At 37.4% G+C, this 26497-nt stretch overlaps 2 protein-coding genes across 2 annotated transcripts; both read right to left on the bottom strand.

Annotated features, from left to right (window-relative positions):
• Positions 1–921: 921 nt before the first annotated feature.
• LOC126282436 (uncharacterized) lies at positions 922–1782 on the bottom strand. Its single transcript, XM_049982094.1, has one exon. The coding sequence runs from the start codon at positions 1780–1782 to the stop codon at positions 922–924; it is 861 nt and encodes a 286-aa protein (XP_049838051.1).
• Positions 1783–2265: 483 nt separating this feature from the next.
• Positions 2266–16349, bottom strand: LOC126282435 (uncharacterized). The gene is made up of 4 exons (XM_049982093.1): positions 16288–16349; positions 3052–3182; positions 2779–2913; positions 2266–2693 (listed from the first exon to the last, which is right to left on the bottom strand). Exons 1-4 carry the CDS (start codon positions 16347–16349, stop codon positions 2266–2268), a joined length of 756 nt encoding a protein of 251 aa, XP_049838050.1.
• Positions 16350–26497: the final 10148 nt, after the last annotated feature.

Here is a 26497-nt window from a genome sequence, read left to right as displayed (position 1 = left end):
AAGACCTTCTAATATATCTGAATTAAAAGATATGTGGAATTATTTTGTATTAATGGACGTAAATTTTAAAATACTTGTTAAAATGTATAACTTTTTTTAACATTTACAAAAAATTAAATATCTGAAAAACTATACATTATTTTTTCAAAATTAATAATTCAGCATAAAAGCAGAACATATCTCTGCGATCTGTGATAAAATCAAGAGTATCATCTAAATAACAAATGAGAAAATGTTCCTAACTTTTTGCTCAATTTAACATTGTAAGCATAGGGCGTTCCGTATCCCTTAAAGTTGTGAGGACAGGTAGTGAGTGGTGCTTGGGTAGCTCAGTTGGTAGAGCACTTGCCCGTGAAAGGAAAAGGTCCTGATTTCGAGTCTCGGTCCGGCACACAGTTTTAATCTGCCAGGAACTTTCATATCAGTGCATGCCCCACTTCACAGTGAAAATGTCACTCCAGTACAAGACTTACCTATATCTAATTACTGAGAAGGAGCTCTCACACTCTGTTAAATTACGTAAGTGCAATCTTCGTTTGATATGGGCAATTATCCTCATAATATCTTAAAGAAATCTCGAATATTTTCAGTGAAGCTACGAATCTTTACTAACCAATTGCGTATTCAAGGAAAAATTGGGAACATTGGAAGTGGAGCTACTGTTAGGTAAATTGGGGTTAAAATGTTGCATCAGACTGTAGAAAAATGTTTCTGCTACGAGGCATGTTTTTTTAAGTAAGTACCGTTTTGAAATTAAAAACAGACATGCTAAGATAGCTCAATAATTTTATTTTTACATGAAACCCTGTACCTGAATCTACGCACCAACACCATTACAGTCTGATTCTTTCTTGCTTACATTGTGTACTGAGTGCTTAACCCTTTCAGACCCAAATTATTCTCAGCCATGAAACAAAATATCTATTCATTGTAATAGGTAAAAATGGGTATTAGAAACATAATAAATCCAACAAAATCACTGAAAACATTTTTATTTACATTTTGCAGAATGTCCATTGCAATGGACAAAGAGTATCGATGGTTGTTATATCCTGAATTGTGGAGCATTTTGAAACAACTCCTTCCTTTGACAAAACATAGATGAACATTGCATTTCTCACAAAATACATGAGTTTTATTCTTACAACTCGGCATTTTACACCTTGAAGCTTCTGTATTATCATGGTACTCAGGAAAATGTCCAGTAAGATCATTCCGAATCTCTGGTGCCGGACAAATCTCAGTTCTTGCTCTTTTTGCTATTATGTCCTGTAAATCACTTCTGGGTCTGCCACGTTTCACTTTGGTACTAGTGCCCATTTTTACAAGAGCCTCTCCTATTCTCATCTTAAAATGAAGCAAATCCATTGTCTCTTTCTCTCCCAGTGATTCAGTATTTCTTTTGTACTCCAACCAACTGTTCACACACGCTAAATCTACAGCGTGGAACAACATTCTCAATCTCCATTTTCTAGATTTAATAAAAATCCTATACATGCTAATTAACATATCTATTTTGTCAACACCACCCATAGCATGGTTGTAACAATGTACAACTTCAGGCCGTGAGACAGAAACATGTGTCTTTCTTGATTTTTCCCAGTGCTGTACTTCATCTTGACTACCACCTCCTACAAAATTTGATGCCAGAACTACTGGTCTGTTGTCAAACCATTTACACATTATCACTGCTTCATTCATGCTTACCATTTCTTCAGAAAAACCACGCCCTTTCTTTTTCAAATCCTTATCACTGCTGAAGATACATTTGGCATGTGACATCGTCTTGCTGTTCCTGCTGCATATATATTTTTTATTTTTAATATTTTTAGTAAGTTGAATGTTGTAAAGAAATTATCAAAATATAAATAAGCATGTTAATTCTCTCAACAAGTTTTAGAACAATAGATGCCCCTAAACCAAAAGTTTTTACAAAAGTGTTTGAGATTTCTGGAGTATCTCCTTGGTACAACAGAAAATCATAGCACAGACCACTTCTTCCACATAATAAAAACAGTTTTATACCCCAAGGTTTAGACTTTCCCTTACAATACTGCTTTACTCCTAAATGACCTTTGAAAGGAATCATTTGTTCATCAACACATAATTCTTCCTCAATCTGTAGTTCCAAACATCTATGTCTAATACAATCATAAATGGGTCTCACTTTGCCAAATTGTCAACTACATGGAAATTTGATCTCAGTTGGAAAAATCTCTCTCTTGACATACTTTCCACAAAGAGATCTAAATGCAATGCTGAATCTCAATACATTCTAACTCTGGGATATTTCAAGCATCCCATAATTATATGAAGTCCTAGGAAAGCCTTTATTTCCATTACATTTGTCGGTGTGAATGTTTTCCCATGTAGCAATGCATACATGTTGGTTTTTTCAACCATATTTTCTAAGCAAGCATGACAAATGTACTCTGAAAAATATTCAATGGGTGTCATATCACACTCTGATGGCTGCACTGAATACTGGTCTTCACCTACAGGTGTGCTTTGGAGTGTAGGCGATTTTCTTCTCCATCTAATATCACTTTTTTTTTCACTAAATACCCACTCAGATGGAATAATGGAGTCTTTAACATTTGAGTCCTGTGCATATATATGATTTTGGTCATCTTCTTTTGTGCTGCAACTATCGTCCTCCAGTTGTTCCTCTTCGTAGTTTGTGACATCAGCACCTAAAAATGACAATGCATTGTAGCAACAACCAGGTCAAAATATATATAATAGTCAGGTAAGATTGATAGTTTTACTATTACATACCAGGTCTAGTGCATTGTGGAATACATTCTGCATCATCAAGGCCACTTTCATCGTTTTTTGAGAGCTCGAAGTCAGAAACCTCACCTGACAGCAAATCCAGCATTTGGGAAGGATCACTCTCAATATGATAAAATTCTGAAAATCAATACGTCAGATGTAAGCAATCTCATGAACAGTGTTGAAACAAGACGCAAACACAAAGTCTGAAGCAATAACATCAAATACAACTACTGCAGTATTGTACATAAATGCTTGGAATTTTGTCTACTGAACCTTTGGTAATGTAAAATAAATTAGTTTCATCCCCTACATTACAAAAAAAAAAAGGCACAGTTGCATCAGAGAAGTTATTTTCATATAGCAGAGATATATTACAAGCACACAAGTAAAAACAACCATTGAGACTAAATGTCCATTTTAATGGACATCACTTTTGTAACATACACTCTGTGATATACCTTTTGCATTTCTTACTTTTATGTTTTCATTCTCTTTAAAAGCAAAGAGAAAAGATGAGGTGGTAGTAGCCCAGCGTAGAGCCTGTGCCTACCGTCAGGTATTTTTGACTTTCAGATGTTAAAAGACAGAGCAGGTTTTGTTCTTGTACGAGTTGTTGGAAGGAAGGTTTCGCTCAGTGAGTGAACGAGTGAGAACCGCCATTTTTTAGCGAGTAAGTGCAGACCGCCATTGTGTGTATTTTCTATGTGCATCGAACAGAAATATAGTAGTGTTTTATTAACAGAATATTTGTGAGAGTTATTATTATTTCAAGTAGTAATGCAATAAGAAGAACGGAAGCCCACCTGTGTACTTCAGAAAATTTACGAAGATCCGAATAGAACAACACGGCCACAGTCAAGGAGACGGCGATCGGACATAATATTAATAATTGGTACGCATAAAATACTAGGAAGACGATTTATTTATATAAATATAAACTAAAATGATTCCTTTCCCGTTACAGGCAATGCCTAGCTTATTGTGCTTGTCCTTCATGCCAAAGAATTAATCTCTTTAATTCATCCATTTTAAAAAAGCCACACATTCCAACATTTTATTATCATTCATTCCCTATCCTATTATATTATCATTTTATTATATTATAAAGTGGCGACCGTGACGGGACGATACATAGTGGGCAAAACTGTGAGTACTAGTATTGTTAGGAAAATGAATATACATGTATGTTAACAATTTCTTTATGTTCCATGTACGCTGATGATGTGACGGAGACGGTGATGTGATACTGAAAGGAAATAATAAATAAATTAGAAGGAAGAGGACGACAATACCAAGAACGTACAACAAAGCACAGTAGAGGACGTAACAGTTACAAGACAACAATCAGGTAGGACCGCGCAATGCATATAGAAAATGCGTTCCCAGTAAGCATATTAGAAAACCCAAGCACCTATTTCCTAAAATCCAGAACCTAAAGCTTCAGAGATTAACGCTATTGTATTCGACTAGAGACAATGACATTTCTTTATTAGTACTGAAAATATATTGACCGTACAACAACTGAGATTACAATTACATACAGCTGTATATGCATTTTTAGTGTGAGAAGTACCAGGAAAGTGAAATCTAAAGAGAGAAAATACAGATTTTGATAACTGTAGTGCCTTAAGAGTTTCTATAATGGAGAGTCAAAACAATAAGGAAATGTCATTCGAAAATCAAAATGCCAATGTAGTGGATGTGCATTTACAAAACGCAACAATGAGTGGTTTAGAACCGTTAAGCGGTGATTATTTGGATGCTGGGCGCAACATGCCATTGTTGCATTCGACGCCCGTGAATACAGAACATTTCATTACCAGCAATACTTTGATTACAATAGACGAAATTAATGACAACTCAAGGCAGGAGAATATTTTAAATGAACGTAGTACAGACACAGGTGCTGACAGGCGTAGGCCGGAAATGAATAGAGAAGATATGCAAGCATTATTTCGAGCTTTAACAGAAACTATATGAACTAACATGAACACAATTAATTCAAAGATATCGAGTTTAGACATAATACAAGCAGACATGACTAACATGAAAGCAGACATGACCACAGTAAAGTCCGAGATCGTGAAGGTAAATACAAACATGACGCACCTTTCAGGCGAGGTACAAAGTTTGCGCACAGAACTCAATAACACGGATACGAAGTTCACACAGCAGATTTCGCAAATCTCCACGGAGGTGGATAGGAAAATTAATGAACAAGTGCAAATTTCAGTTCATGATATGGGTGAGAAATTAAAAGGCATAATGAGAGAAAATCTTGAGACACTAACACACACATATCGACAGGAGCTATCTGGTATTAGAGAAACCCAAGAGAATTTACAGGCAATGCAAAAGAATACGCAGGTTAACTTAGACAATGTACAATCAGAAGTAGCGAAACTACATTCTTTCTGTGACGACTTGCCAGAAAATGTAGAGAAAATCACAGTGGAGATAGGGTCACTCAAGTTAGAACACAAGAGAATCAACTCAGACATTGTGCAGCTTTACGAAACGGTAAAGAGTAATACAAAGGACGAAAACACAACGTTCGCAGAAAAATGCGTACGTGAACAGCGCACTTATGTGGAAGCGGTAAAGGAAGTAATGGGGGAAAAGGAAGAAGAAATCTTAAAACGCATAGAACAGGATATCAGACAGGTAGAACAAAGTTTAAGGGACGAAATAGTTAGCAAACAAAGTACGGTAATATCATCGCCAGGGGCGGTAAGCGGAGCGCTAAACAGCCATCCGCCAGTGGGAGGAATCAGTGGCGCGGACAACAATGCCCAACCCACGCCGCGCGACCGCATGTCGACGCACGACGCGAGCAACGGGCAAAATTTTTGTGAAACAAATATACCGTCACTGCAGGGAAATGCTGTTCCGCCCTCCTGGACAGCGTTGTTAATGGATGAGAGCTTAATAAAACATCGACAGTTTCCCGTATTCTCAAATGAGAAAAAGCCAGCGCACCCGGTAGTGTTTGTCCGAGCCTTCAGAAATGTACTGCCGAGGACTTGGACAGAAGCTCAAAAGATCAAATATGTAGTAGGACATACCGAAGGTGATGCACTTTTGTGGGCTACGGATATGTCAGAACTTTGCGAGACATATGATCAGTCTGAGAATGCATTTTTAGATAAATACTGGTCTACAGCTATCCAGGAGAGGTTAAGACGAGAGGTATTTAACCCAGTACCATATCATTCAAAATTCGGGGGGCTAAGAAACTATTTTGAAACATATCTAAACAAGACCCGTTACTGGAATAATCTGATCTCTCATGTAGATGTATTGAAAATCTTAAAGAACAAGTTACCTGCAAATGTTAGGGAAAAATTAGTAACTGTTCCCGAATATGACCTTGAGTATTTTCTTTCAGTGCTCGACTCAGCCCCATAGGTACGGCAATGGTTGAGACATTAGGAATCCGAGGGAAAACTTTGACAACAGGCGACAAGGAAATGAAATTACCAGGATCGGAATATGCAACACAGGGATCCGAGAGAGAACAGGCAGCCAGTACAATCAAATCGAAACAACCGGGACACGAACTGGCGATCACGCGAACATACAGTGAACATAGTAGAAATGACGGCAGAGAATGAATCCATTCCTTTACCACCTCCAAGCAATAGTAATCGAGCGTGATTAGAGGAAGAAGGTAATGAACTGTCAATGTGCCACAGTACTAATATGAGCGAACAGGGACGGAAAGGAGGAAGTAGAAACTGAAACAAACCTACACATACAGCACATCCGGAATCTATTTTTAAGGTATGATAAGGACACAGAAATGAAAGAAGACCTGTTTACTGAGGAGAAAGGAACAACACCCAAGGTAAGTGAAATTATTCAAGCAATAATAAAGGTAAAAGTGCGAAACATAGATGTACCCGTTGTTTTGGATACTGGCGCATCGACAAGCCTCATGTCTACTAGCTTGTTCAAAGAGATAGCGAGGGAAGTAAGTGCACCCACGCTACCCGTGGAGAACTGTAAGATCGTAATGGCAATGGGAAGTAAATCTAAGGTTATAAAATTACAGGCCAGCATACCCATTAGCATATGTGGTGTAACTTTGCAGTGTACTTTCTTGTTGATAGACAAACTGATAGTGAACTGTATACTTGGTATGGAGGTGTTCAGAAGGTATGGGGTAAAAATAGATATCGGCAGCAGGGAATGTCAATTTCATGTAGGAGAGCGCACACTGACAGTGGACTTAATAAAAACTACAACGACGAACCAGGGTAGGCAGATACCCGATACTGATGTTAAACTTAGCTACCCTCAAGTCTTAATAGCAAGGGAGACGGAATTTGATGACCCTGGCGGTGAGATCCTAGATGAGCAAACAGTAGATAGTAAAATAAGTAAATCCACTTGTCTTAACAATGAACAGCGAAGTGAACTGGCAAAATTACTCTTCAAATATCATAACATTTTTCGTAAACAACCCAGTGTTATTAGGGGATATGAATATAAAATGGAAGTGTGCCCGCATGAAACCTATTGTAGAACATCACATGGCATTCCTTGGGCAAAGAAAGACGCAGTAAGACAAGAAATAGAGCGTATGATTAGGTGGAAGGTGATTGAAACATCGCACTCGCCTTACTGCAGTCCGATTCTCGCAGTTGGTAAAACCGACGGAACGGTGCGGCTGGTGTTAGACGCGAGAGAAATAAACAAAATCATCGTTCCTATAAGAACAAGGCCAGAGAATCTAGAAGAGCAGTTATTAAAGTTTCTTGGCGTTAAGTATTTAACATCCCTCGATTTGAAAGCTTCGTACTGGCAAATTTTGTTGCATGACGAGAGTAGAAAGTATACAGCTTTCATAAATGCCGGGAGGAGTTACCAATTTAGGGTGCTGCCTTTCGGATTAAACGTGAGCGCTGGTGTATTTATTGAAGCATTAGACAACGTACTTGGACCGGAGTTGCTTAGCCAGGTTACACTCTACGTTGACGATTTATTAATTGCAACTCAAATATGGGATGAACATGTAAGTATTCTGGAAAAGGTTTTTAAAAAATTCGATGAATACAATGTCACAGTTAACTTTAGAAAGTCTGAATTCGGAAAGGACAAAATAAAATTTTTAGGGCATATTATTTCAACAGAAGGGATCTTACCTGACCCCGGTAAATTAGATGCGATACGAAATTTCCCAGCACCCTAGAATAAGAGACAATTAAAAGGTTTTCTAGGAATGGCCTCGTTTTTCAGGAAATTTCTGCCACAACAATTGTTGAACAGTAGCTCGCTGTTAAACCTACTGCGTAAAAATCACAGTTGGCTGTGGACTAAAGAGTGCGAAAGTGATTTTCAACGCATTAAGCAGGCACTAATTAATGCACCTATCCTTAAACACCCGGATATGGGGTTGGACTTTTGTTTAAGCACTGATTCTTGTTATCAGGGGCTTGGCGCGTGTCTGTTTCAAATAATAACAAAAGATGGTAAGGAAGAAATCAATGTAATAAGTTTTGCGAGTAGAACTCTTACAGAATGTGAAAGATCGTATTCTGTAACTGAACTGGAATTGTTGGCAGTTATTTGGTCCTTTCGTAAATTTCAATATTACCTTTGGGGAAAACATACTAAAGTTACTGTGATCATCAAGCTTTGTCCTTTCTTCTGACATGTAAGTTGTTACATAAGAGAATAGCGAGGTGGTGCATGTACCTACAGGAGTTTGATTTTGAGGTTGTGTATATAAAAGGGGAACAGAACGTTTTGGCAGATGCACTATCACGATTACCACAAGGCCTCACCGATTATCACGACTTAGAGGAACAAACATCTGATTTCAAAGTACTTTTAATAAAGGATGGAACTTTTAAACCATATTATATCAAAATGTGCAAAAACATGCAACGTCTGCAGGAAGAAGATCCGAGATGGAGCAAGGTAATAAGATATTTGCAGTCCGGAACACACGAACAGTTAAAGCAGTATTACATTATACATAATAGCGTCCTCTTTCATAGAAGAGATCGGCGAATGGATAAGTGGTGTGTGTGCATACCTCAGGAATATGTGGACAACTTAATTCAACACACGCACTGCATGTGGGGACATTATGGAGTGCTAAAGTGTGCTGCAAAAATTGCAACGTATTGTTATTTCCCTAATATGAGGCGACGTATAGAGCAAGTAATCAGACGATGTGCGGTGTGTCAGAAGGTCAAACATCAAAATAGGACATGTCTTAATGTACTACACCCAATAATACCAAAGCAACCAAGGGACCTTGTATCTATTGACGCCACAGGACCTTATCCCCAAGCCCGTGGCGGGGTTAAATACATCGTAGCCTTGTATGACGTTTTTAGTAAGTATCTCCAGCTGTACGTAGTCAAAACAGTTAGGTCTGGACCAATTATAAGACGGATTCTGGAAGACTACATACCACGTATTGGGAAACCGCAAGCGGTTCTAACTGATAATGCTTCAAATTTTACAGGTGACCAATGGAAATCATTTTTAAAATCACAAAACATACGTCATATTTTAGTATCCAAGTTCCACCCAGAAGCAAGTCCTGTCGAACGGTGCTTCCGTGAATTTAACAGGTTTATCCGGACATATATACCGCAGAACCAAAAGAAATGGATAGAATACGTGGGTCCGTTTCAGCACATAGTAAATCACCTACCACACTCATCAACAGGGTACACACCAGCCGAACTTATGTTTGAAAAGGTGGAACTAGATGAATGGGCAAAACCGATACCTAAATCAGGGCACAAAGACATAGCCTTAGATGACAAAGTACGGCAAGCGCTAATAACACTAATGGGCAAGCTCAGATAAGGAAAGGCATTTACGACAAGAAACTGAAAAACGTAATAGAATTCCAGATTGGACAGGAGGTACTACTAAGAACTCATCCAAAATTATCGAAATTAAAGGCATTGAACAAAAAATGGCGATTGTTATATGTTGGTCCATATATCATTGTTGACAAGCCACATCCTAGGTGCTACTTGACAGGAAATATAAAAATTGGTAAAATAAAAGGCATGTATCCAGATAAAGATTTGAGGAAATTTATTAAATGAAAGTGCAAGTCCAATTCTTTCCTTATTTGTTGGGTTAATAAAACCCAAGTGGGTAGGAGGTTTCTCACTCTATGACGAATAAACCGATTGGCGCTCGGTTCCTCTCCAGCTAGGGGGTACAATATTTATATTTTCGTTACCCTCTCCCTCTTCTACTGTCCTGTTTAGTCAATAAGGAATGTTCAATTTTCTTCCACTATCTAAAATGCAGAGAGGAGAATGCAACCTAGTTGTTAGAGATTTTTTTTGTAATTTTGGTATTGAGCTTTCTTAAGACTTAAATATCTATAGAAACACAAGAAACTTTTTCATATTCCTTAAGAGAACACTAAATATATGGGAAGAAATAAAACAATTGTACACAATAGTGGACAAGTGAAAATCATTAGATTACGTAGTTACAATATATAAAAATAATTAAACAAGAGCGGTGGAAAAGAAAGGAATTCACAGCGCGCGAGCTTTGAGCTAGCGGCACGAGCGATGAAGAGTACTGAGGCGCGCAGCCGCGCTTGAAGCGGAGTGTACTTATAACAATTACATACGAAGCGGCTAACAGCTGATCGTAGGAGTCGAGTAGGCAAAAAGCACGGTTGAGTTCAGTGTCCTCAGCTAGATGCGCAAAGACACACTTCGCATCGCGACGGAAACCATTCTAGAATTTAAGCGAATCGGCATTCACGCTGCGCTGCCAACTGGACAAAACAGAAGCGACACGAAATGAAGTACCTATCAGCTCATTACTCTAACGCAAATCAGTTACACAAACAAAACGAACACAGACATTTATCCCCAAGATGGAGACTATACTCTAAAGAGCACTAATTTTAAGAGTATATCATTAAGTTAAGCATATGTAGTTTTAAGAAAAGGACCGCATCGGTGCAAGTAAAGTATAAGGAGCGTAGAATACGCTAAAATTGTGAACTTAACATAGGCTATTGAATGTACATAGTTAGAAATAAGTATGAGTATTCAAAGGAGAAGAAAATATACACAGATATTCCTATCAGACTATATACAACAGTATTAAGACAAGTTTAAAAGAAAAGTAACAACATGTACACTTAAAAGAACACGATTAGCACTGAACTTTATTGAGAACTAAGCGGCTTACATACAGCACGCAAGTCAGCGACGATGGGAAACGTAGAATGAAATATACACATAGAAAAGTGTGTGTGATGGAGACCTAAACTACAAAATAACATATCGTACGAGATTGAGAGAGAGGAGCAATTGTGCACTTATAAGACTACACTTCTTTATACACAACATTAGAATTAGCGAGCGTGACGTATATGGAGAATACATACCCACAAATTTGCTATTACAGAACTCACTTATGTTAGTTGCTATTAATTACATGGTACCTTATACGAAAAGCATAAGCAGCTGAGTAAAACTGTCAACATGAATCGTACAACTTGCGGGAGATAAGCTAAGTAAATACGAAAACCAACCAATACGCACACAACGTAATTATACGAACTAAAACAAAATAACTGAGGTAAGTACTGTATGTTTAAAAAAGCGATATACAGGAACAAATTAATTTCACTGCTGGATAATACTTGGAAGTAGAGAGAGAGTGAAAAGTTTTAGATTCGATTGGAAGTATTAATTAGTTAATCTACGTTTGTGGTGACATAACACGCATGAATGAATCTAGGAAGAGAATGAAAGTGTATTAGAGTAATATGAGTTTATTTATATTTGTGAGAAGAAATAAATAGGGCGGTGGTTCTAGTGTAAGAACCCTGTAGGTAATACATGAGTATAAATGGCGATTTATGTGGAAGATTTTTTAATGAATAATTACATGGATATACGGCGATGAATATGAAGATTAATTTTGCAGTGGTACCTAGGAAAGGGCCACGAAGGCGACGTAAGAAAGAATAGATTATATAGTTTTAAGTCTTAGAATGAATGGTTGTATGAGTGTGGAAAGCAAATTTATGATGATGTATGTACGGTAAGTAATTATGAAAACGACCATCTTGAAGAAGCAGTGAAGAATAAAGAAGGAACAGTGGAATCCATAGTAACAAAGGTACACGCTACATTTAAAGTACACTACAATACAGTGATCTGCTACACAGGCGTCAGAAAGTAAAACAAATTAGTATAGAAAATATTTCTTTAGCGACTAACTGTTACAGCTTGAGCAGCTGTAAGGTGAATATTAATGAAAATATGATATACGATTCGTATGAGGAACGAGCACAAAATGCAGTGAAACAATATTTTCTACACTGAGTTCTTGACACACGCAGAAGCAAAAACAGTACTTTAACATAAAAAAAAGCACGTTCTTCTTTTGCGGGAATGAATTATGAGTGGAATTACACATGGCAAAAATACAGTAAAAGTATCGGCCACACGTTACAAAGGGTAAACACGTACATGTCGTCGCATCAATAAGGCAGAAATTTGACTTGAAATATGTGTACATGAATGTGTAATACTACGACGATTAACAAGCAGTGATGAAGTCAGGATTGTCAAAGGAAAAAACATCCTACACACTCGCTCACAAACGAGCACTTGTAAATATTGTACGTAGTATGGTGTCTATCAAATGCCAAGGATAGAATAAGTACACTAACGACGCACTACAAGTAGCAATCTTAGAAGTAGCTTGATCTCTGAAGCAGACCTTAGCAAATCTTCTTTTTCCATGTAGTGAGTAGTGCTGGAACGTATTTTCTGTGTGTTTTTGTGAAGGTATAAACGCGCAGGAGGTCGGACCTGCAAGTCAAGAGAAGAAAATGCAAATATTCAGAACAAATGAAAGATTCCTTCTAATTTACTTATTAGTGTGTAAAACGATACCAAACATGGAATACATAAATGAAAACTGAAGGTGAATTGTACATTTAGTTGTCAACTATATTATTGTCAATGTCGAAGTCTATGTAAAATGTATGTATGTACTGCTTTCTGTGTGTATCTGTGAACGTAAAAATGCGCAAGTCGGTCCTGCAAGACAAGAACGAAAAAGGTGCCAACATTCTGAACAAATGCAAGATTCCTTCTAATTTACTTATTGGTGTGTAAGATGCTGTTTAACATGAAGTCCATATACGAAGTGTGAATGTGGACTGTACATTTATTTGCCAACTATATTATTGTCAATGTCGAAGTCTATGTAAAATGTATGTATGTACTGTTTTCTATGTGTAGTTGTGAATGTAAAAACGCGCAGGAGGTCGGTCCTGCAAGAAAGGAACAGGAAACCCAAATATTCAGAATAAATTGAAGATTCCTTCTGATTTACATATTAGTGTGTAAGAGGGTGCATGTCATGGAGTCCATATATGAAATGAGTATGTATTGTAAATTTGTATGTCGACTTTATTATTGTCAACGTTTTTGTCTATGTAAAATGTATGTACTATTGTCAATTTTATGTGAAATTTTATTCTTGTAAAGGAACCATTTATGTATGTATGTGAAGTGCAACGCGACGGACGGGTAAAACACTCGCACGTGTGAAGTAATACAAAAATGTTAAGGCCTAATAATAGTGAAAATAACGGCTGAGCCGTAGTAAGAGTAAACGCTACAATGTGGCGAAGTGAATACAGTGAGTGTGATGCGTGTGCGACGGAAAAATGAGAGGAAATCCATATAACCACGAGTTGTGGTGTGAGGACCGCTGAACTACAATGAACAACGGAAGACAATGCTGAGTTCTGCAGTGCGGCCCTTACCTCACCTTGCTGTGCGAAAACCTCGTCCAGGCCCAAGATGATGTATTGGTGTTCTTCGGGTTGAGCGTTGGAGCTGAATCCGTCGTATCCAGTCTCCGGACTGGAGGGCATATACAACACCGACTTCATGAGCCAGGAGCGACATTACGATGGATGCGTGGGCAGTGCTGCTGCTCACGTGGCGCTCGCGTCACTGCGACTGGCGCGGTAAACAATGAGCAGCTGCTAGCCATAAGCGCAGCGAACAATGAGATAGCGTGTGCTGAAAGGACACCTTCTCAGAACGGCCAATGAACCAAAAGCCAGTGAGAAAAACAATTTTTAAAACATGGTGAGGACAATTTATGAAATGTAAAATTTTTCCCCTGTCCATACAGCTTAACAAGTATAATGAAAAATCACAGACTAAGACGTTAGCACGACATGGACGTACGATTATGTAATATAAATATATGTGAATGTCGTTATGTGATATAAGTGTATGTGAATGTATTTATATGTATGAATTTGTAATGAACAAGGAAATGAACTTCGTAGACTTACTTGTAGTAGCTTAAGGGTATTGAAACTCCATTGACTTGCACCAAATGACTCAACATGAGCCCCAAGGTAAATAAGGCTACTGTATACTGTATCACTAAATAAAGAGACATATTCCCGACAGTATACAGTAGGGGGGCAATTGTGATATACCTTTTGCATTTCTTACATTTATGTTTCATCCTCTTTAAAAGCAAAGAGAAAAGATGAGGTGGTAGTAGCCCAGCGTAGAGCCTGTGCCTACTGTCAGGTATTTTTGACTTTCAGATGTTAAAAGACAGAGCAGTTTTTGTTCTTGTACGAGTTGTTGGAAGGAAGGTTTCGCTCAGTGAGTGAACGAGTGAGAACCGCCATTGTGTGTATTTTCTATGTGCATCGAACAGAAATATAGTAGTGTTTTATTAACAGAATATTTGTGAGAGTTATTATTATTTCAAGTAGTAATGCAATAAGAAGAACGGAAGCCCATCTGTATACTTCGGAAAATTTACGAAGATCCGAATAGAACAACACGGCCACAGTCAAGGAGACGGCGATCGGACATAATATTAATAATTGGTACGCATAAAATACTAGGAAGACGATTTATTTATTTTATTTATAAACTAAAACGATTCCTTTCCCGTTACAGGCAATGCCTAGCTTATTGTGCTTGTCCTTCATGCCAAAGAATTAATCTCTTTAATTCATCCATTTTAAAAAAGCCACACATTCCAACATTTTATTATCATTCATTCCCTATCCTATTATATTATCAATTTATTATATTATAACTCCTGGAAATGGAAAAAAGAACACATTGACACCGGTGTATCAGACCCACCATACTTGCTCCGGACACTGCGAGAGGGCTGTACAAGCAATGATCACACGCACGGCACAGTGGACACACCAGGAACCGCGGTGTTGGCCGTCGAATGGCGCTAGCTGCGCAGCATTTGTGCACCGCCGACGTCAGTGTCAGCCAGTTTGCCGTGGCATACGGAGCTCCATCGCAGTCTTTAACACTGGTAGCATGCCGCGACAGCGTGGACTGAACTGTATGTGCAGTTGACGGACTTTGAGCGAGGGCGTATAGTGGGCATGCGGGAGGCCGGGTGGACGTACCGCCGAATTGCTCAACACGTGGGGCGTGAGGTCTCCACAGTATATCGATGTTGTCGCCAGTGGTCGGCGGAAGGTGCACGTGCCCGTCGACCTGGGACCGGACCGCAGCGACGCACGGATGCACGCCAAGACCGTAGGATCCTACGCAGTGCCGTAGGGGACCGCACCGCCACTTCCCAGCAATTTAGGGACACTGTTGCTCCTGGGGTATCGGCGAGGACCATTCGCAACCGTCTCCATGAAGCTGGGCTACGGTCCCGCACACCGTTAGGTCGTCTTCCGCTCACGCCCCAACATCGTGCAGCCCGCCCCCAGTGGTGTCGCAACAGGCGTGAATGGAGGGACGAATGCAGACGTGTCGTCTTCAGCGATGAGAGTCGCTTCTGCCTTGGTATCAATGATGGTCGTATGCGTGTTTGGCGCCGTGCAGGTGAGCGCCACAATCAGGACTGCATAGGACCGAGGCACACAGGGCCAACACCCGGCATCATGGTGTGGGGAGCGATCTCCTACACTGGCCGTACACCTCTGGTGATCGTCGTGGGGACACTGAATAGTCCACGGTACATCCAAACCGATAGGTGGATATACACTGTACTAGTGCCGACATTGTGCATGCTCTGTTGCCTGTGTCTATGTGCCTGTGGTTCTGTCAGTGTGATCATGTGATGTATCTGACCCCAGGAATGTGTCAATAAAGTTTCCCCTTCCTGGGACAATGAATTCATGGTGTTCTTATTTCAATTTCCGGGAGTGTAGATAATACAGTGATTTTCCGAAGCATATATCTAATTTTTCTGTAGAAAGTATCCAAAACCTTACTAAAACAAATAAAACTTAAAAACAAGGGGAACTCTAACCTTTAAACACGTAAAATTGGTCGAAATATGTGCCCACCTTTTACATGCTTCCTCTGTGCGGCCATATTGTCTCAAACAACGTCCAAAGACTTCGTGACTTCACCACTACATAGCAGGATCGCCCATCAGAGTGAACCACAAGACTTCCATTGCGACGTACAAGCAGTCCTAAAAACATCTGTGCTCTCAGATATGAGATATTACTCTCGACAAGTAGTGTCCATTGAAATGGACAAGGGGTCTGAAAGGGTTAAGATGCCTCCCATAATCGTGAGTCCCGCCGACTGTGAAGTAGGGTTGTTATAAGATTTCTTAGTTCTGAAGGCCAAAAAGCGATCGATATTCATCGTGAGATTTGTGCAGTTTACGGAGAAAGCATTATGCGTGATGGAATGGTAAAAAAGTGGCTGAGAGCATTTAAAGATGGCCGCTCAAATGTGCATGATGAAAACAGAGTGGGCGTCCATCGGTCGTTAATGAAAGTTTGGTGCTGGAAGTTGACAGTAAGGTGAGAGAAAACAGATGCTTTATGATTTCCCACTTGAGGGATGACTTTACTGATGTTTCTCGTAGTGTTTTGTATGACATTGTGGCTGAGCACTTGAATTACCGAAAATTGTGCGCACGTTGGGTACCGAAAATGTTGACGGATGTGCACAAAACCAAACGTTTAGACAGTGCATAGATTTTCCTTGAGCGGTACCACAATGACGGTGATGATTTCTTAAGCCAAATTGTTACGGGCGATGAAACATGGGTGGCTTATGTCACACCAGAATCAACTCAACAATCCATGGAATTTGAGGAAGGGCGCCGTTTTGCTGCAAGACTATGCCCGTCTGCATGTGGCGAATCAGATCAAAAATCTCATCACATCTTTTCAATGGAAAACTCTAGATAATACTCTGTACAGCCTCGATCTTGTGCCCAGTGACTACCATCTGTTCCTGGCACTTGTATAAACACCTGGTCAGTCAGTGTCTTCAAGACGATGAGGAAGTTAAAACAGTGGTGATGCATTGGTTAACAAGTGAGGCGGCAGATTTCTATGAGGAGGGTATTCGAAAACTGGTACAACGTTACGACAAGTGCATCAACATTAACGGAAATTATGTAGAAAAGTAGATTAAGATACAGGCTTTCATGTAAAATTTAATTATTGAGATATCTTAGCACGTCTTTTTTTAAATTTCAAAATGGTGCTTAATTAAAAAAAACACGCCTCATATATGATCCCCACAACATAGTCAAAAACCGAGTATGGAAGGTCCCAAAATTAGGATTAAATTACTCGTACTTCGTAGGCATATGACACAGCTTCTGGAGATACAGAGTTATTGAGGTTTCCATAGATTTATATTTTACAATTATGTATAATACAGATATTGAAACAATAATATGTCTAAGCACTAATGACTGAGCCTTAATAGAAAAATCGCCATTATTCTCAGCAGCTATAATATTTGAGAAGTCAGTGGTAATTACGTTTGTTTTCCTCTGATAAGCTGTATATCTTATGGGTAATTTGGATAAGTACTACTGCAGTACGGGATGATTGACTGATCAGGCCTTGTAACAATAACCAAAACGGCCTTGCTGTGCTGGTGCTGCAAACGGCTGAAAGCAAGGGGAAACTACGGCCGTAATTTTTCCCGAGGGTATGTAGCTCTACTGTATGATTAAATGATGATGGCGTGCTCTTGGGTAAAATATTCTGCAAGTAAAATAGTCCCTCATTCGGATCTCCGGGCAGGGACTACTCAAGAGGATGTCGTTATCAGGAGAAAGAAAACTGGTGTTCTATGGATTGGAGCGTGGAATGTCAGATCCATTAATCGGGCAGGTAGGTTAGATAATTTAAAAAGGGAAATGGACAGGTTAAAGTTAGATATAGTGGGAATTAGTGAAGTTCGGTGGCAGGAGGAACAAGACCTCTGGTCAGGTGACTACAGAGTTATAAAGACAAAATCAAATAGGGGTAATGCAGGAGTAGGTTTAATAATGAATAGGAAAAAAGGAATGCGAGTAAGCTACTACAAACAGCATAGTGAACGCATTATTGTGGCCAAGATAGATACAAAACCCACACCTACTACAGTAGTACAAGTTTATATGCCAACTAGCTCTGCAGATGACGAAGAAACTGAAGAAATGTATGATGAAATAAAAGAAATTATTCTGATGGTGAAGGGAGATTAAAATTTAATAGTCATGGGTGACCGGAATTCGAGTGTAGGAATATGGATTGGGACTAAGAAATGAAAGAGGAAGCCGCCTGGTAGAATTTTGCACAGAGCACAACTTAGTCATAGCTAACACTTGGTATAAGAATCATGAAAGAAGGTTGTATACATGGAAGAACCCTGGAGATACTACAAGGTATCAGATAGATTATATAATGGTAAGACGGAGATTTAGGAACCAGGTTTTATATTGTAAGACATTTCCAGGGGCGGATGTGGACTCTGACCACAATCTATTGGTTATGACCTGTAGATTGAAACTGAAGAAACTGAAAAAAATGGAAATTTAAGGAGATGGAACCTGGATAAACTGAAAGAACCAGAGGTGGTACAGAGTTTCAGGGAGATCATAATCAAACAATTGTCAGGAATGGGGGAAACAAGTGCAGTAGAAGAAGAATGGGTAGCTTTGAGGGATGAAGTAGTGAAGGCAGCAGAGGATCAAGTAGGTAAAAAGACAAGGGCTAGTAGAAATCCTTGGGTAACAGAAGAAATATAGAATTTAATTGATGAAAGGAGAAAATATAAAAATGCAATAAATGAAGCAGGCAAAAAGGAATACAAACGTCTTAAAAATGAGATCGACAGGAAGTGCAAAATGGCTAATCAGCGATGGCTAGAGGACAAATGTAAGGATGTAGAGGCTTATCTCACTAGGGGTAAGATAGATACTGCCTACAGGAAAATTAAAGAGACCTTTGGAGATAGAGAACCACTTGTATGAACATCAAGAGCTCAGATGGAAACCCAGTTCTAAGGAACGAAGGGAAAGCAGAAAGGTGGAAGGAGTATATAGAGGGTCTATACAAGGGTGATGTACTTGAGGACAATATTATGCAAATGGAAGAGGATGTAGATGAAGATGAAATGGGAGATACGATACTGCGTGAAGAGTTTGACAGAGCACTGAAAGACGTGAGTCGAAACAAGGCCCCCGGAGTAGACAACATTCCATTGGAACTACTGACAGCCTTGGGAGAGCCAGTCCTGACAAAACTCTACCATCTGGTGAACAGGATGTATGAAATGGGCGAAATACCCTCAGACTTCAAGAACAATATAATACTTCCAATCCCAAAGAAAGCAGGTGTTGACAGATGTGAAAATTACCGAAGTATCAGGTTAATATGATATAGCTGCAAAATAGAAACACGAATTCTCTACAGACGAATGTAAAAACTAGTAGAAGCCGACCTCGAGGAAGATCAGTTTGGATTCCACAGAAATACTAGAACACGTGAGGCAATACTGACCCTACGACTTATCTTAGAAGAAAGATTAAGGAAAGGCAAACCTACGTTTCTAGCATTTGTAGACTTAGAGATAGCTTTTGACAATGTTGACTGGAATGCTCTCTTTCAAATTCTAAAGGTGGCAGGGGTGAAATACAGGGAGCGAAAGGCTATTTACAATTTGTACAGAAACCAGATGGCAGTTATAATAGTCGAGGGACATGAAAGGGAAGCAGTGGCTGGGAAGGGAGTGAGACAGAGTTGTAGTCTCTCCCCGATGTTATTCAATCTGTATATTGAGCAAGCAGTAAAGGAATCAAAAGAAAAATTCGGAGTAGGTATTAAAATCGATGGAGAAGAAATAAAAACTTTGAGGTTCGCCGATGACATTGTAATTCTGTCAGAGACAGCAAGGGACTTGGATGAGCAGTTGAATGGAATGGACAGTGTCTTGAGAGGAGTATATAAGAGGAACATCAACAAAAGCAAAACAAGGATAATGGAATGTAGTCGAATTAAGTCGGGTGATGCTGAGGGAATTAGATTAGGAAATGAGACACTGAAAGTAGTAAAGGAGTTTTGCCATTTGGAGAGCAAAGTAACTGATGATTGTCGAAGTTGAGAGGATATAAAATGTAGACTGGCAATGGCAAAGAAGGCGTTTCTGAAGATGAGGAATTTGTTAACATCGAATATAGATTTAAGTGTCAGGAAGTCTTTTCTGAAAGTATTTGTATGGAGTATAGCCAGGTATGGAAGTGAAACATGGACGATAAATAGTTTGGATAAGAAGAGAATAGAAGCTTTCGAAATGTGGTGCTACAGAAGAATGCTGAAAAGTAGATGGGTAGATCACGTAACTAATGGGGAAGTATTGAACAGGATTGGGGAGGAGTTTGTGGCACAACTTGACCAGAAGAAGGGATCGGTTGGTAGGACATATTCTGAGGCATCAAGGGATCACCAATTTAGTACTGGAGGGCAGCGTGGAGGGTAAATATCGTAGAGGGAGACCAAGAGATGAATACACTAAGGAGATTCAGAAGGATGTAGGTTGCAGTAGGTACTGGGAGATGAAGAAGCTTGCACAGGATAGAGTAGCATGGAGAGCTGCATCAAACCAGTCTCGGGACTGAAGACCACTACAACAACAACTACTACTGCAGTATAACATCTGAGCAATGTAATTGTAGATGATATCTAAAGCTGGGTTCACACACACAACGAAAGTATCGCCACAAGTCAAGTCATTGTGGAGTTGCACTGTGAGCTACCGTTCACACAGGACGCCACAAATTCTTCGTAATTATGCAGTTTGCAAAATGGCGTCACTTGTCTCAGCTGATTAAACGGTTGTACATATTACTAAATAAGATGTTTTGGAAACATAATAAATGTAAAATATTACTTACCAAAGTGTTTCTCGTTTCTCTTGACTCGACAAGATGTTTTAAGAACTGCAGCTTCAAACCTAGCAAGAGTGTGTTTATAAATACCATCTGTACACGTACCACTCTTAAGTGATTTCGGTACTTTTTTATATTCATTCATGTAAGCATTTCAAATGATTCGAATTTTTAATTTTACTGTAGCTACATCAATTCCAGGTACATATTCACCCATGAACCATGGACCTTGCTGTTGGTGGGGAGGCTTGAGTGCATGAGCAATACAGATAGCCGTACCGTAGGTGCAACCACAACGGAGGGGTATCTGTTGAGAGGCCAGACAAACGTGTGGTTCCTGAAGAGGGGCAGCAGCCTTTTCAGTAGTTGCAGGGGGGTACTGCAAACGGCTGAAAGCAAGGGGAAACTACGGCCGTAATTTTTCCTGAGGGCATGCAGCTCTCTTGTATGATTAAATGACGATGGCGTCCTCTTGGGTAAAATATTCCGGAGGTAAAATAGTCCCCCATATAAAATGTAGACTGGCAATGACAAGGAAAGCGTTTCTGAAGAAGAGAAATTTGTTAACATCGAGTATAGATTTAAGTGTCAGGAAGTCATTTCTGAAAGTATTTGTATGGAGTGTAGCCATGTATGGAAGTGAAACATGGACGATAAATAGTTTGGACAAGAAGAGAATAGAAGCTTTCGAAATGTGGTGCTACAGAAGAATGCTGAAGATTAAATGGGTAGATCACATAACTAATGAGGAAGTATTGAACAGGATTGGGGAGAAGAGAAGTTTGTGGCACAACTTGACCAGAAGAAGGGATCGGTTGGTAGGACATGTTCTGAGGGATCACCAATTTAGTATTGGAGGGCAGCGTGGAGGGTAAAAATCGTAGAGGGAGACCAAGAGATTACTACACTAAGCAGATTCAGAAGGATGTAGGTTGCAGTAGGTACTGGGAAATGAAGAAGCTTGCACAAGATAGAGTAGCATGGAGAGCTGCATCAAACCAGTCTCAGGACTGAAGACCACAACAACATTCACCCATACTGTTTATTATTTCAATTAATGCAGCATCTCTCAAATTTATGTCTTTGTATGATTCGTTCCAAAGGCATTCTCGTTCTTGATACACCTCCAAGAATCTCATAATTGTCACTGTTGACCACATTTTCGACATATTAATAGCAAACACACAAATAAAAGCTCTATCTGCGAACGAATATGCACTAGAAAGGTTTGAATACAGCCGCGAGGTAGCAATCGAATGGCGTTTTTCGATTGTGGAGAAGGCAAAATGGCGCAACAAAGCATAACCAAGTTCAAATTTTTGGGGCGTGACAAAAGTTGCGCTTCTTAAATGGCGCCACCAAAAACTAGGCGTTCACGCATGCAACTACAAAGCAACTGCAGTTCGCCATTAGCAGAGGCAATACTTTTGTTGCTTGCTCAGCCCATGGGAAACTTCAGAGTAGAACAAAACATTGATATAGCGTTTTTATTAGATGTTGACTCTAATTAGTCCTCTGTGAGATTACAGACTTGACCTTTTAATACACAATACAGCATATTGCCTGGAACACACATTTTTAGAGACCATTTATTCAACGATGTACATCATGAACATCAAGGAGAAAACATAAACTATCATACATATAACACATCAAAGAGTAAAATATGAATGTTCCCAACAGTCTTCTACCATTTCTGTACAAAATGCATATATATTGATGTTTTTAGCAAGCTTCTCAAAAAAATTGGAAATTCATGATATTTTAAAAATATCACAAAACTAGCATAAAAACAACAAAATGCCAGCAAAAACACGAAGCTATCGAAATATCAGAAAACAAAACAAAAAAGGCCAAATCGTGCACAAATAAAATTACATGCTTTCTGACAAATTTCATCATATTTTCATTTACTTTCTCACATATTTTCTTTATTTGCAAGTTCTTCAACACCTTTTTCGAAACTGTTTTTTCATGGCCAATTATTTTCCTATCATTTTCCAAACACTTCAATGAAAAATCTTGAAATTTCAATAAAAAATAATCAAAAAATCAAGTTTAAAATCAAGACATAAAAGTTTCAAATCGTTTCTTCAGTTTATCTTCTTTTTTCTTGAATGTGTGAATAATGAAAAGATAAAACTCAGTAAAACATTAATTATTTTTTAAGTTCTCTCAGTCATTTAATTCTATAAAATGTTTATTTTAATATTTTCTTAGTATAAATGGGTCTATTCAACGGATTGGAAGGGTTAGAAAACTGTAACATTAAATATATTTAAGAGGAACATCGAAGGTGTAAGTTGATAAATTAATGAAGATTTTAATTAGTGCATACACTTTCTATATCGAAAATTATGATACAACAGGTTTATTAAATTTTAGTCGAATTATGTGTTTAAAAATGTTAATGATGGCAGGGAATATATCATAGGAATCAAAGACATTATAAATGATGTTTTGTTAATGGCGAACATAAATTCAACAAATCTGACATTTATAAAAATTAAAAATATGTTAAACATAAATTTCGTCAAGTAATTATTGTATTTTCTAATGTCCATATGGTAATGTACCTGTTTTATTTTCCAAAAAAGTCTTATTACATTATGTAAACTTAACGTTTTTCTATTAATCTCGACAGAATAAATTACATGCTTTCTACATCGTATCAAATACAGTGTTCTATATTTTAGTATAAACTGTAATCTTCAAAACTTTTCTTGTTTTCTTGAAAGATATTTCTTAACATACTTCGGTTTTTTCTCCATTAAAAGCAGCAATTTTATAAAATTAAAATCAGTAACTTTATAATTTTTTATCTCAAAACAAAAATTTTCCAATGCTCTACACATGAAAGAATTAATGACATTATTTTTCCATTACATTCATTTCACCAAATCTTTTTTTCTTTATTTGGTGAGTGTTGTATGAATTTTCTTCAGAATAATCACTTCTATCAAATTCATCAAGAATGTTCTTCATATTTTGATAAAAATCTTCTGTTTCTATACTTTAAATGAAACTCTAAATATCTTCATTACAAAGTGAAATTTTCCATATTTTTGTTTAATTACATTACAATGTAAATTATGCATCTATTCTGTAGATAAGTCGAGTATGGTCATTCCAATATAAATTGGTTTCTTATATGTGAATTTAGAAGTACTCACCTGACTCACAACAAGCTTTCCATGAAATATTGGTCTTCCCTAGAGATTTGGTTTGCTGTAAGTTTTTCACATTTTTTTGAATATGAAACCAACTTTACATACACTCTGTTTGTTACATTTTCCAATGTCTTTCCAAAACCTAATTTATCCATTAACTTGCATATACTCATCATTTCTGTATCTAACTCTATATATTTCTTCGACGAATCAGGCTGTTTAAATTGTAAAAGTTTTTGTATTTCTGCCATCTCCATTCCAAGAGGCATATATTATTTCACATCTGTGTAGTTAACTATGTAATTATGTTCTTCATTCGAAGTAATTAATAATATTTTTTGGTGCCATATACAATTTTATTTTCATCCTAATGCTCATCATGCATTTATATATCTATATATTATGTATCATCTGCAATTTCGTTTATTTTCTGAAATCAGAATATTTCGATTATCTCATTCAAAATTCTCGTGTGACATTTATTGACTTATTGCTTACCCATATAACTTATTTGTATCTGAATATACTGAATGATATGATTGCTTATTTTAGTCATTACCTTTCAAATATTCCTTACTTGGTTTAACATATCCTTTCATCAGTGACAAAAATTTTCTCAAATGGCAGATAACAATAAAATATTAGGTTTTTGATGTGAGGCATGAAATTCGCTAATCCTTTTTTCAACATTTTTCATAAAAATTTATACATCTCTAATTTTGATAGCTAATATTTCATTCATTTAATTCGTTAGAAAAATCTTATTTTGATGGACGATAGGTTTTTCCGAATTTTTTTCAACTATCCAAATAATCATAAGTATTTGCACATTTTTTTAATAACTAAATCTACCAGATTTCCTGGAGAAGTGGATCTAATGTTTGTCTTTTGATTTTTCTCAAATTCGATAATAATTTCACAAGACTTGAATCCACAAATTTAAATGTATCAATGAATCTTGTTTTCAAAGTTTCTGGTTTTTGGTATAACTAATGTTTACTTCTTAATTAGTTGGTATTAAATATTTTTCGTTTTTTCATAACTTCGTTTTTTATGAACAACTGACACTCATACTGAGAAAATTATAAAATAAAATGGTACAAAGCTTGGATCCTTCAATTGCAGATTACATTTGTTAAATAATGGATACATATTTACTACTATGATAATGATGATGACAAACATTTTATTTATTTGTGTATAATGGAAATGTCTTTGATACATTATGTCTTGATTTTTCTTCAGGATTTAATGCTTTCATTTCCTTAATCTCAGAGTTTAAGTTACAAGTTTCTTCACATTCTTGCTTCATACATTCGATAAACAATTTATCACACTTTTGACATCTGCACACACCTAGATTTTTTATTGTCCATTCATATATTTAATGTAATGACATAAACCACTTTTCATGTTTTTGATATTTCTCTGTATGTATTTTTTATTAGACCAACAATTGTTCATATATTTTCCAAAGTCAGCACAAATAGTAATCGGAATTTCTTACTGTTTCAATTAATTTCAAAATTGTATATGGATTTTTAATAGATAATGCAATTTTAATGACTATTCAGTTTGTGGTGTGAAACTCTAATTTATCTTTGTTATTAATATGTCTTAAATAGGTATCACAAATAAATTTTTATTGTTTATATTTAATAGCTTCACTTGAAATACCTTGTGATAAGTCTTTCCATCAATAATAACACAAGCAATTATCATCTTTAATTATCGTAGTTCAATACACTTACTAGATTACATTCAGTTAGTTTCAGTGAACCTGTCTGATATTTTTTACCAATTAATAAGAATATTTAGTGACGTTGCTTTCTGTCCCAGTCTCTGATCGATATTACGCCAACATTATTTTATTTACTAATTCATTATGGGTCTTTATTGACAGGATATAATGCTAGTGGAAAAAATTGCTTTTTCTGGTGTATCGATGTAAGATGAACATGATAATGAAATATATTTATTATTTGGTAATTATAATCCATTTATTCGATGTAGATACAACCAGATCCTTGAGCTTGAATTTCTGAAAATTGTGCTGTAATTTCTTTTTTCCATTTTCATAAATATTAAACAAATCCCTTTGTTCATATTTGTATAGTTATATGTCTGAAATTTAAATTTCATTGTTCTTCAGTATGACTTGATTTCACCTTACAATCACAAAAAAGTATAACATATATTTTCAATCCATTACGTCATTAAAAATTTCTTTCACTACTTTCTTAATTTTTTCCTCTGATTTATTCAAAAAGAAATTTAAATCAAACACGATAACATTGGGATCAAAACGATTGTTTGTACTCTAATTTTAAATGCTGTGTTCACTAGATTTTGATTAGCTTCTT

The sequence above is a fragment of the Schistocerca gregaria genome, chromosome 7, assembly GCF_023897955.1.
Source record: "Schistocerca gregaria isolate iqSchGreg1 chromosome 7, iqSchGreg1.2, whole genome shotgun sequence".
NCBI classification, from domain to species: domain Eukaryota; kingdom Metazoa; phylum Arthropoda; class Insecta; order Orthoptera; family Acrididae; genus Schistocerca; species Schistocerca gregaria.
This window is presented reverse-complemented; position numbering and strand designations above follow the sequence as displayed.

Excerpts from the sequence above, each read along its gene's own strand:
- LOC126282435 (XM_049982093.1), bottom strand. The coding sequence starts at position 16,349 with ATGGGAGGCATCTTAACCCTTTCAGACCCCTTGTCCATTTCAATGGAC. Across the intron at positions 3,183-16,287 it reads ATGGACACTACTTGTCGAGA|TCTCAATGGTTGTTTTTACT; the intron begins GTAATATCTCAT and ends ATGGACATTTAG. Across the intron at positions 2,694-2,778 it reads TCCACAATGCACTAGACCTG|GTGCTGATGTCACAAACTAC; the intron begins GTATGTAATAGT and ends TGTCATTTTTAG.
- LOC126282436 (XM_049982094.1), bottom strand. The coding sequence starts at position 1,782 with ATGTCACATGCCAAATGTATCTTCAGCAGTGATAAGGATTTGAAAAAG.